The sequence below is a fragment of the Abramis brama genome (assembly GCF_963993115.1).
Source record: "Abramis brama genome assembly, chromosome: 19".
In the NCBI taxonomy this organism is placed as follows: Eukaryota; Metazoa; Chordata; class Actinopteri; order Cypriniformes; family Leuciscidae; genus Abramis; species Abramis brama.
Window position 1 is genome coordinate 21,867,486 of NC_139981.1, and position 12,967 is coordinate 21,880,452.

The 12,967-nt window shown below is 38.3% G+C and overlaps 1 protein-coding gene across 4 annotated transcripts in view; it reads left to right on the forward strand.

Moving 5' to 3' along the window:
* adgrb3 (adhesion G protein-coupled receptor B3) overlaps positions 1-11,549 on the forward strand; it is a 182,327-nt gene extending 170,778 nt beyond the window's left edge. For 3 of the 4 annotated variants that reach the window (XM_084092600.1, XM_084092602.1, XM_084092603.1), the window contains 4 exons: positions 4,936-5,594; positions 6,928-6,963; positions 7,536-7,640; positions 10,450-11,549. In XM_084092600.1, coding sequence (XP_083948726.1) covers positions 4,936-5,594; positions 6,928-6,963; positions 7,536-7,640; positions 10,450-10,638 — 989 coding nt within the window. In that variant the 3' untranslated portion in view covers positions 10,639-11,549. The remainder of the gene's footprint in view (positions 1-4,935; positions 5,595-6,927; positions 6,964-7,535; positions 7,641-10,449) is intronic. The other variant, XM_084092601.1, reaches the window with a different exon arrangement.
* The last annotated feature ends 1,418 nt before the right edge of the window (positions 11,550-12,967 follow it).

Consider the following 12,967-nt stretch of genomic DNA (forward strand, 5'->3'; position numbering starts at 1 on the left):
TATCACAACTGTTAGAGATACATCCGTGTTAGATATCCGGGTCGCTAAAGACCCGAATATGTAATAATGATTGGTGAAACCTTTATTTAATGGTGTTTAAATTATTAAGCTCACAAATGTGCTGACAATTTCAGTCTTTAAAGTTTCGTAAAACACTTGTATGTCTAAAGTAATTCAGTAAAAAAAATCAATTAAAAAAAAATTTAAATATGTCCATATGTTGAAGTTGTACACATCAAAATCAGAATGAATCATAGTTATTTTATTCCACATATGTAATTCTCTTTTATCTTTAGTTCCTCTTTATCTAGCTGCCGTGTGGAATAAACATGAATCCATGAGTGTACTGTTTAATTGTCTCCCCGAAGTAAACTATTGGTGAAGAATAATGAAGCTTTTTAGTCCCTTGAAATTCATTCAAAACAAGATTTTTGTTCCAAGGTCTAGACAGAATTATTTTATTGTAATACTGAAAAATGTTGTTAAAAAAAAAAAAAAAAATGCTATTCTTCTGACATCCAGCCTACAAAGTTTAAAACAGTGTGACGTCTTCATTAGAGCCATTTTTCAGTTTTATGTAGCTCTCATCACATTTCCACATTTGTCCGTCTACACCGAAGGCGTAAATGTTGCGCGATACAACACAAGCACAGTCAATTAGACAGTTGTGTGTGGGATTAAGACCAATTAGATTTCACTATGGGCGGAGCTACACAGTGTGACGCCACAGAAATAGAAACCAAGCAACTGATAAAAGTTCCTCACTTATCACAGCCAGAGCTCATTCTGACATGGATATGAGCCACTGAATTACTTGAACTGCATGTCATGACAGTTGTTTGAATTTGTGTGTGTGTGTGTGTGTGTGTGTGTGTGTGTGTGTGTGTGTGTGTGAATCTTCACTTATGGCAAATGCTATTTAAAAACAATAATAAAACACAGTTGAGTAACAAGGGCACAGTAAATCAGATAATTAGCCTACGCTGTAGCCCTGAAATGTAGCAAGTAACACAATTTGCTAAGCCTTTTGTTTTCGCTTTGAAATTAAGTGTAATATAACAGCGCTCTGACTCTAGTGTTGTTTATTAAAACTGGATTAAGATCAGCTCAGAGGTGATATTGTGTGACATGGTGTGTCCTTCATTAGGACAGCATAATAAAACTTTAATCCAAGGTTTTACTTTGACTATCAAAAACAAGAAGGGCGAGTCTCATAAAAATCAAGTCATATTTTACCTCTAAATAAAAATAAATAAAATATAATTAATTCATTGAAGAGTTCAGATGCAAAAGCCTCTAAGTGCCATCTGAAATTTTCTTCTAGAATGATCATTTTTATAAAGCTTGTATATTTAAGTAAAGTAATTTCACTTAAATGACAATAGGTAATTTGCAATTATTGAACTTAAATATACAAACTTGATAAATTATAATTCTAGAAGAAAATTTCAGATGGCACTTAGAGGCTTTTGCATCTGAACTCTTCAGTTATTTATTTTAGGACTATTACTATTTTAAATAAAACACCTATTAGTGAGAAATATTCTCATGATCATATTGCATTATTTTTATAAGTTATATTGCAAGTTTTATACAGTAAAAAATACAGTACAAAGCATTTACATGTTAATTTAAATTATAAATGTTTTTCATTCTGGATTTTTTTTTTTTTTTTTTTGCATTTTAAAAACGAGATTTCTTTTAACTTTTCTTTATTGCCATGCAAATAATGCTAAATGTAATGGTCATAAAATAAGACCAAGTTTCTTTTTTATATTATATGACCAGGACATGTTGACTGATTTGATGAGATTCACCCTGAGAGTCCTTGTCCTGAGCCTGAAGCCCTTCCTGTGTTCTTCTATCAGTATTCTGCTATGCTTCTCAGGCGCCATGTTGTGTGATGCATTAGTGTGGACTCCCATCAGAGCTGGAGGATTTTTAAGCAGGCGTTGTTGTCCTCTGGTCTCCTTGTTGTTCTGTTATGAACAGTGGCAGTAATTCCCTTATGGATTTGTGGAGATAGAGCTGTGCTGCACAGGACAGGCTGTTCTCAGTGCTCATGCTTCTTCTGACATTGCATCTGGAGATGTGTGTGGCTCTTTCAGGTGAACAGAATCAATCCAGTCTAAAAATGGACACATTTCTTTAACAACAGGTGTTGTAAAGGAGGTGAATGGATAGTCCTTGTTGAAAAGATCAGCTTAGATGGTTAGTGCTGATGGACTGGCACAACTAGGGGTGGGCAATATGGAAAAATATATCACGATTTTTTTTCTAGAAAAGTCACGATTCATGATTTTACCACGATTCTTTTTCATGTTGGTTTTACTATTTTGCAAGTGACTGAGCACTGCAGCCAAACTAATGTCTCCATTTTAAAAACAAAGTCTTACAAGGTAAAAAAAAGAAAAGGCAAGGCAGACATTTAGGCCAAAGTGTTAGATTAGGCAGAGGTGCAAGAGAAAAAATATTTTTGTTCTTATTTTTTAATGAATAAAATAATGACAAAGCTATACATACACAACATAATATACAAATAAAATAAACAGTGCTTTGTTTTCAGGTACAGTAGCTGTATTTAACATTCAAGAAAGAAATTAAATGAACAAATATAAAAATAAAATAGACTTTACTGTATAAATTATACATTGATTCTTATTAACGCTACTATTAAAGTTCTCAGTCAAGAGCAGTGAGTGATTTATTACCATAGCCTAGTTCCCCCCAAAAATTAAAATTGTCATCATTTACTTTCTCAAGTTGTTTTAAACCTGAATAAATTTCTTTCTTCTGTTGAAAATAAGTTATTTCTGTCAGGTCCATTAAGTCAAGAACACAGACAATAAAAATAAAGAATTTTTATTGAATAGATTGCAAACAAGTTGATGTTCCTGAATTGAAATTTGGCGGTATGGCTCTGTTCAGGGAGTCCTCTGACCTTTCATGAGCACCATGAAATAGCAGAGAGTCAGAGGACAGCAGCAGCAGCAGCAGCAGCATTAGGGAACGCTCACACAGTTTAGGACTGTGAGAGCTAAAATATCCCCCTGTGAACAGAGCAGGCAACATGACATAACAGCAAATGCCACGTTATGCATAAGGAGGAGCTGGGGAGGTGGCGGGCAGCAGAAGCGAGCAGTAAGCATGTATGAGCAAACTGAATGTGCTTTAAATAGGGCGCCTTGTTTGAGCTTGGCCATTGAGCAGCGAGGGGAGTTAACGAGCTAATGCAGCTCAGCTGGAGCAGATCAGCTGACGGGACAGTGTTGTTAGCAAACAGCATTAGCAGCGTCTTGACTACCTGGCCTGCCAGAACTGACGCTGACGCTCAATTTTGAAGAATGCGGCTAACCAAACAGTTGCTGGTCCCTAGTTGACTATAGTGTATTACCATAGTATATTTTTTCCTACTATGTAAGTCAATGGGGACCAGCAACTGTTTAGATAGCAGCATTATAATATCTTCTTTTGTGTTCAGCACAAGAGATAAATGAATACAGGTTTGGAACAACTTTATTAGTGAGTAAATAATGACAGAAGTTACATTTTTGGGTGAACTATTTAAGGACAAGCGGCAGCATGTTAACTATTAGGCTACTGTCCCTTTAAGACCGGCACACATCCAGTAAACACGCATATGACATGCACCTGACTTTCTCTCAAAAGTTTGCTTTCACTTTAGACATAACCAACTGTGTTTATGTAAACCTTGTGTGTATTTGACAGTATTAGCACAATAAGACTTGAAAGATAACTTAGTCCAGTTACCAGGCGCTGTTTGACAGGCTTTTAGTGCCTGTGCGCTTTGGGTGTATGCGCTCAGAAAAGTGCACGTTAGAACAGCGCATCAGCAGACGAATCAAATGTTTAACCGGCAAGGCTTTAAAACACATGCATATAGTGTACTTTTGTGAATTACAGTGTCCCGTGAGTATATCTCTACCTCTGCGTTAACATGTAATGTGAATGTACGTCACGTTGTTGAGTATGTCCAGACAGAGGCGCCAGAACTGCGAATACAATGGATTGTAGCACGATACTTCGATATTTCTTCAAAAGAGGATCGTGGAGACATTTTAATCATCCACGATCAAAAATTGTGATATCGCACTGCCCTAGGCACAACCATGCTGTTCACCAGCAAATCTTGGTGGTGAAGTTGTTCAAACAGCAGCTGGTCAAACCCCAAAAGTCTTGATAGTCAATCCTGCTTTTTTTAATAAAACCAAAGTGAAATACCCAAGCTACAATTGTTGTAGATCAAAACTCATTTGTATTACAGGCATAATTTTGGTCTCTTTTACAAGAACACACTTTCTGTATTAATTAAATTGGTTCACGCCGATTAAACGTTTTGGCCCACATCATGACATATGATTCAACCAGAATGAACAGTTATTCTGGTAACACTTTATTTCGATGTTCCACTTTAGACATTCTACTAAGTAACTTTGCAACAACGTGTCAACTAGCAGTTATTCGAGTATTAGTAGCATGTTTGCTTAAAATCTACACATTTTATTATGATGCTCCCCAACAGACATTCTATTGACTAGAAGTAACTTTGCAAGTACATCAACTTATTCTACTAATCCTAACCTAACAGTCTTCTAATACTCTAATGAGAGTTAGCTGACATGTAAAGTTACTTTAATGTCTAAAGTGGACAGTCAAAATAGTTTAACTCTTTTGAATCCGCTTGAGTCTGTCTTTTTTTTTTTTTCACAGCTAGAATTGTAGCTTTACAAGTTAGTCACTTGTGTCAACATTACCCTCACTAGGGCCATGCTGTGCCCAATCTATTATGAAATGTTCTGATTGGTTAAGTTGCTTGGTTATCTGTGCTTATCAACTTTTAAATCAGTTTTTTATAAACAGTGTATGCTTTTTTGCATCACACATTTTTACTAATGATATTTCTTCTACCCGCAGCCCTCCACAAAGACATGGGCTCCTGTCGAGCGGCCACCATCACCGGCACCCTCTCCCGCATCTCTCTCAATGATGAGGAGGATGAGAAAGGTCCCGAGGGGCTCAATTACTCCACATTGCCTGGCAACATCATGTCTAAAGTCCTCATCCAGCAGCCCTCTGGACTTCACATGTCCATGGGCATGGGCGATCTGGGAGAGCAGTGTATGGACAGCACAGCAGACATGAGGCGGGCCGTATACCTGTGTACGGACGACGCCACCAGGCAGAGCGAGCAGGAACTGAGTGTCCACGACCTGACTGGACACCCCCAGCCGGGACAGATGGAGACTGACTACATCGTCATGCCTCGCAGTTCGGCATCCGGGTCCAGCAGCGTCCCCACCCTGCTGAAGGAGGACAGCAAGATGAGCATGACTATGGACTCTCTGTCGCACGACAGGCTGATGCATTACAAGATGGGCGCAGAGTTTAACCTCGGCCACTCGGGGATGGAGCACATGGGAATGGAACAGCAGTATCCAGTCCAGGCCGAACACATGCAGAATCTTCCCTTCGAGCCACGCACGGCTGTGAAGAACTTCCTGGCAGAAATGGAGGAGAGCGGAGGGCTGTCACGAAGCGAAACCGGTTCAACTATATCAATGAGCTCTTTAGAGGTGCGACTTCGAATCCAGTCAGTTAGGCAGACGCGTACTTTACACAAGTACATCAATGCAGAGGCTTCTAGCTGTACAAGTGTACCAAACAGTGCAATTCATAATGCAGTGCTAGTGCAGCGCATTTTTACTGTTGCCACAAGTGTCTTATAGCGGCCAGGGTTTAGCATGTCCTAAACAGTCCATCAAGACCATCAAGTCATGATTATTGCGCTTTTCACAATCCATGTTTTTTTAAAGGAACTTCACAGAAAATTGTTTTAATCCCCCAAATTAAGGCAAAGGCAATTCATTATTATAAATATTGAAGTTAGTTAAATTTGTGAAGAACAGGAAGTAGCGACATCTTTTCTTCCATATTTTGATTCTGTCCAGTGGTTGTTGATTGACCCCTTCCTTACAATCAATCTGCCTCCATCCAGTTTATGCAGACTAAATGATTGGAAAAGTCAAGCATTCATCACGTCGTTCTGACATTTTGATTCAAAATTAAAATGATTAAAAAAGAGCAAATTTTAATCTAATGCAATTTGAAAGGGAGAGTTCACCCCAAATTGTGATTATTTACTCCAGACCTATAAGCCTTACTTTCTTATGCAGATCGCAAAAGAAGATATATTGGTAACACTTTACAATAAGGTTCATTAGCTAATGTGTTAACTAACATGAACTAACCATGAGCAATACATTTGTTAATCTTTGTTAATGTTAGTTAATAAAAATAAAGCTGTTCATTTTTTGTTCATGTTAGTTCACAGTGCATTGACTTTTAATAAAGTAGTAAATGTTGAAATTAACATTTACAAAGATATAATGAACTGCACTTATACAGCATGTATTATAGTTCATGCTAACTAATGTAGTTAACTAATGAACCTTATTGTACAGTGTTACCGATATATCTGTTTTTCTTTGTCCAGATAATGAAAGCCAAAGCGGTTCAATCTTGTTCAGATCACAACTTTCTTCACAATATCTTCTTTTGTGTTAAGAATGTACAACGGGTCAAGCGTTTGCGTACTTATGTAGAGTTTGTCTGGCCTTAAAGGTCACTTCAGAGGCACTGTAAGACATTTCAACCTCTCATCATTACTGAATCATTGAAAAGCTTGTATCGACCAGCTGCCTTGAAGGGAAAACACTTTTGAGCCAGATCCACAGCTGAAACCATTTCCTGCCAAAAGCTTCAAGGATTACAAGTCTAGCTCTGATGTGCAAGAAACATACTTGCTCGTATGCGACTTAGAAACGGGACCAAATGTCAGATTTCAGCAGAATTATTTCTCTAGGTTTCATAACATTATTTTTTGTCTTTTCTGTCTTGGTTTTACAGAGAAGAAAGTCGAGGTACCAGGATCTAGACTTCGAGGTGAGTGAAACCTCTGCTTGGCGAAGTGCATGCGTAAGGCCTTTGTTGCACCAAGCGAAGGGCCATTTGTTGCGTTTGTGTTTCACCCCTTTAATTTACAACTACTTTGTGTAGCACTTAAGCTTATTGGAGTAGCATGTCCTGACACAACTGCGATTTATGAAGCGTTGTGTGGTTTAGCGTAAAAGCAATGCTGTCAGCCACCACATATTCCCATTTTATCCTTTTACATCCCTTGACTTCAAGCTGAAAATCAAAAAATAGCCTGTATATTTTCACATTTTTAAGGTCACTTGCAGTATCCCCCAGAGCGTTTCAGCCCTTTACCGAAAACTGAAATTGAATGTCAAGTGCTACCACTGACCCTTCATATATGCCAGTGCCGTTTGTCATAACCTTGTCATAGCATTCAGACAAATTTGCAGGGTGAGCACGGCGTTTTTATACGGTGATAAAAATTTTGAAAGTAGCCAGGTTTTTTCCTGTTGCAAAGTTCTGGTTCTCAGCTTGACTGAACTCCAAATCCCACTCCCTACCCCTTCCCCTCCCCCCTCCTACCCTTGCCATTGCAGAAAGTCATGCACACCAGGAAAAGGCATATGGAGCTGTTCCAGGAACTCAATCAGAAATTTCAAACCCTGGACCGATTTCGAGACATACCAAATATGGGCGGCATGGTGAGTAACAGGAAACGGGGTTCAGAGTGTCTCATTACCAAGTACTGGGGGGTGCCGCGTTGTCTGTGTTTAGCTGTGTCTTCTCGTGGCGCCCCAGTCTTGTGCACAGGAAGTGAGTGACTGAAGGAATTAATAGTTATCCACCCAATGTATTCATGTGGAAAAATAGCACGCCGCCTGCCCCGGGGGGTGGAAGAGGAGGTATTAAAGGATGAGAGAGAGGAAGAGCGACTGAGCCGTCATTGTGATCCATGCTCATGCACTCATTCAAACACAAGGCCATAAGCTGCTAACATGCTTATTATTTCTTTTTCTATTTGCTAATCATTGCTTGGCGAATGCACGGGACAAAAAACCCTTGATTTGCTTCAGATATTGGAGAGGTTCTCTGTGCTTTCCGCAGTATGCTGCACAAATGATCTGTAATTGTAAGGCCGGTGGGATTATTAGATTCGAGCAGGCCAATTGCAACACAACTGCATTCCACCACCCAGCACCATGTGGGAGACTAGCGTTCAGTGTCATTTTGGGTTACAATCTCCAGCTTACTGGCACTGAAAGATTAGCTTTGATTATAAATGGAGATTTTTAGACATGTTTCTTTTATTTAATTCGCATGCATTTTCTGTGATCAGATCACAATCCAAACGTTCTTCGCCTCGATAAAAGCCACAAGACACATTTTGAACGAATCACTGACACCACATTCTGAAATTATTTAATGCAGGTGCAAATGTTAAAGGGATAGTTCACCCAAAAATGAAAATGACCCCATGATTTACTCACCCTCAAGCCATCCTAGGTGTATATGACATTCTTCTTTCAGACGAATACAATCAGAGTTGTATTAAAAAAATGTCCTGGCTCTTCCAAGCTTTATTATGGCAGTGAATGGAGGACGAAATTTGTAAGCCCATAAACGTGCATCCATCCATCATAAATGTACCCCACACGGCTCAGGGGGTAATAAAGGCCTTCTAAAGAGAAGCAAGCCAAGCAATGCGTTTGTGTAAGAAAAATATCCATATTTATAACTTAAAATAAAATAACTAGCTTCCGGCAGACGGCCTAAGCAAGCCAAAAGAGGAACCCCTGACACAATGTAGGAGTAGCGTTAGCTTTGACGCCTCTCGCGGTTCAAACAAACTCAAGCTCCTCCGACATTTCTCTTTAAAAATTCTCGTTTTAGACTTCTAATTCGTGACTGGTGTTTTGTTTTTCTCTATCCTCTGCGCTTCCGCGTTCATCAATGCGTCATTCGTCAGGTCAAGAGTTACTCTTTCGCCGTAAGCCATTTGTCGAAAGCTAGTTATTTTAGTGTACCGTTTTAAATATGGATATTTTTCTTACACAAATGCATTGCTTTGCTTCAGAAGGCCTTTATTAACCCCCGGAGCCGTGTGGAGTACATTTATGATGGATGGATGCACTTTTATTGTGCTTCAAAATGTCATCCTCCATTCACTGCTATTTTTTGTGATGTCATATACACCTAGAATGGCTTGAGGGCGAGTAAATCATGGGCTAATTTTCATTTTTGGGTGAACCAACCCTTTAATGAGGTTTTGCGATATGGTCACCTGCTTTAAAGAACAAATATCCCATAATTTATTTCATTTTAGACTGTTAATCCAATGTAGACTCACAAAGGCGCTTTAAAACTTTTTCTCCTCTTTCATTCACTAGTAAAGCACGCGTTCTTTACCGTGAGAATATTTCTAAAGCAGGGAATAGACCAAATGCTTTTTAAACCGTTAATATGACGGAAAGCATTTTGAATTATCCATCAATGATGTGAAATTTCTGTTTAATGCAATCTCTATTGTAGTTTGTAAGTGGCATTTCCATATTGCGCAGCTAAGTGCGATTAGATGCAAGCGTCCAGACACGATCGTGATTCAAAATGCACGAGTAACACTTTACAATGAGGCTCTAAACTTTAACATTAACTAAGGCATTAGGCTTCATGAACTAACTGTGAAATTCTCCTCGACTGCATTTATTAATCTAGGCTAATGCTAATGTATACATACATTTCAAGTTGTATAAATTAGCATCAATGTATTATGAAAGAACATGAATTGCCAATGAGCAATTTGATTTATAAGTTAACCTAGTCCTAGATTAATAAATGCTGCAAAAATGTTTCATTCTTAAGAGCCCTAATGCATTAGCTAATGTTAACAAAGTGAACCTTATTGTACCGTGTTAGCAATGCGTGTTTATAACCGACCGGTGTAGTCGTAGCTTCTGGCGACGTGTCCATTTGGTCACGTTACTCTTTTACCCATGTTCAATCAGCTCTGCAGGACTTTGCCACTCACTGCCTGTTGCTTAGTAACCAACCACTGAAAGAAAAAATGATCCTGTGTTTTTTATTCACTTGAAAAGTCTGAGATGTTCCTGAATCTGGAAACACTCCAAACATGCTGTCAGGTCAAACACTTTTGATTACTGAGCTCTGGATGTGTATGTGCAGCGGCCCCAAAAATGTTTTTGGGACACAAATGTATGAATGTCATTGCATGAATTAGCAAAATATCAAACCAAGTGACATGACATTTCTTTACAAGAAAGACCACTCCAGCACAGCATCGTTTGTTGGCCACTTGTATTGATAAGTTATATCTAATGCAATGACTTTCATATATTTCAAGTGTCCAAATATTTTTTAGGGCTGATGTAAGAAAACATGAATTAAAGCTTGATGATTCATGTCCATGAGCAACTTTCTATGTTTGACGGCATCTCTACAAGTAACCATATTGAGATTATTTCTAACACGGCGCCTTCTCGTCCTTTTCCGTAGGACAAGGCAATGCAAAACAAGAACCCCTGGGAGAGCTTCAACCCGGCAAGTGAATATCAGAACTACGCCACAATGAATGTACTAGAATCAGACACAAAGAACTCTCTGGAGATGACTACCGCTGAGTGGGAAAAGTGTGTCAGCCTCCCTTTGGACGTCCAGGAGGGAGACTTTCAGACAGAAGTCTGAGGAATAATGAAGCGTTAGCAGGGACGCACGCGGATGAAGGTGGACATATTTTGCACTGATCAAAAAACGCAGAAGACTTTTCATGCAGCCTTGGAAAGACATATCTGGATTCTAGGAGTATAGCAGGGACAATATGTGCCAATAAGATTTAAAAAAACAAAAACAAAAAAAAACAAGGAAGAAGGACGGATAAAAAGATGTTAGAAAAAGACAAAAAACATCTGTGTTATCTTTTTTTTTTTTTTTTTGTATTCTCACTCGTGTATTTAGTGGGGGGCAGACATGTACAATATCAAAACATCATGTGTTTCAAAAGTACCACTTGGAAAACATTCGGTTCCGAAAGCGCTATCTTTCCAGACGAGACCTCAAAGAGAAAAACGACACGACGTGACGTCCACCCACGAGCGGCGGCTGGGTTCGGTTTTTTGTTCGGCGGGAGACGAGCCCAGGAACACAATGTATATACTTGAGCAGGTTTTTAAAAAGTTTATAACAAGTCCGTTTGGCCATGACTACACTTTTTACTTTATAATATGAAAAGACAACTATTCAGAGGCAAAGAGGATTTTTTTCTGTCATTTAAAAATGAATGTTTGTCAAGCTACATTCTTCATTGCTTTAAATGCAATAAAGGTAATACTCACTTTTTTATGAATAATATATTTCAAATCTTTAATACTGCAGAATCTGCCTGGAAGCTCAGTAAAGCTCTCTCATCTGCAGCCCTGTATAAAATATTTAAAAATCAAAAATGTTGTATGGTGTAAATAAAACTTTTGTCTACATATGTTTTACTTGTGCCAAGTTTATTTTAATGAGAAAAGAGAAAATGCCAACTTGATGAGAGAGTTATAGCGAAAAATGTTAACATTTGAAAAAGGAATGTAAATAAAAGAGGAAATATGTTCGTACTGCTTCAGAGAACTTGTCGACTTACTCCTGTGTCATGCTATACGTGTCTCTGCTGACGCCTTTTTCTGGACACACCAATCCCAGTGGACAAATTCTCAAAGTCCTTTCTTCAACAGCAGCAGAAAAATGCTGGATAATGACTTGTCAGACCTAAAGGCAAATAACAACAGGGGATTTTTAACAGCCATTAGTGGAAAGAGGGAGATGTGTTGTGTTTGGCAATGGCTATATAAATAGCACAGCGGAACTAAAAATAACAGGAAGTGTAGTCGCTTCTGGGTAACGGCGCACCGCATATGGCGTACGTGTACCTTAAATTACGCTATCAGCTGATAATCTGACAGTATGGCGAGAGAATCAAACCAGAAAATCTACAAAACATCTTGCACTTTAAGGCAGGGCTGCCAACTCTCACGCATTGAGCGTGAGACTCACGCAGTTGACACTTTTCACACGCTTTCACGCCACACATCCATTTTCTCACGCACAGAAAAATTGCAGAGCAAAGAGGTAGCAGCTACCTACTTTTAATATTAAACTAATTCTCAGCTCTTAGATTTCGTCAATTTTATTACGAAATTCAGACAAAAATACGTTTGGCGCTTGTAAATGTGACGTGACAGATCGCTGAGCGCCTCAGTTCAAGTGCACGTGAACCGATCATCTGTTACTTTTTTATTTAAAGATGCAGTACAACTTACCGAAAGTATACATAATATCGACCAATTAGTGTTTTTCAACCACGGAAAGAGGTCAATATAACAGCAGGAGAACAATTATGTCACATAACGTTACATTTACTTCAGGAAAGCCATTTAACGACCATAGCATGTTAACTGAATAGAAAAAATAGCTAGAGGAGATTTTGCTGAGCACTATATTACATATTTATTATATTTTTACTTATGTCATTAAATAATTGTTATTATAACAAAAACTGCATTATATTTAATTTAATTTATTTTTAACTTTTAATAATACCAGCAGATTGGGCCCTATGTTTACAGCATTAGGTGAGATTATTGTTTTAAATAAAATTTAAAATAAACATGTATCCAAATTAGTCAATATTGAATCAAAATCGGAATCAAATCACAAGAATGGAATTGAAATCTTGAAATTTTTGTCAAGCAATAATAAAAACTGTATCCTACCAGTCATTGTACAATGTAAACATTGTAACATGTTGTCACTAAACTTCATAAAATTCTATTTAGTTACCAAATGTTTTGACAATCACAATTACATCACAATTTTGACGATGGGTCCTGTCTCGACTTTTTGACTCGTTTAGAATCGCCTTTGACTGCTTCAGAGTGGCTGGCTACGGGCATGCTCGAACATGTCCTTAAAACAACCCTTAACGTTCGTTTTTCAAAACTCTGCAACTCACCGAGTGGTTAGTGGTGTTCGT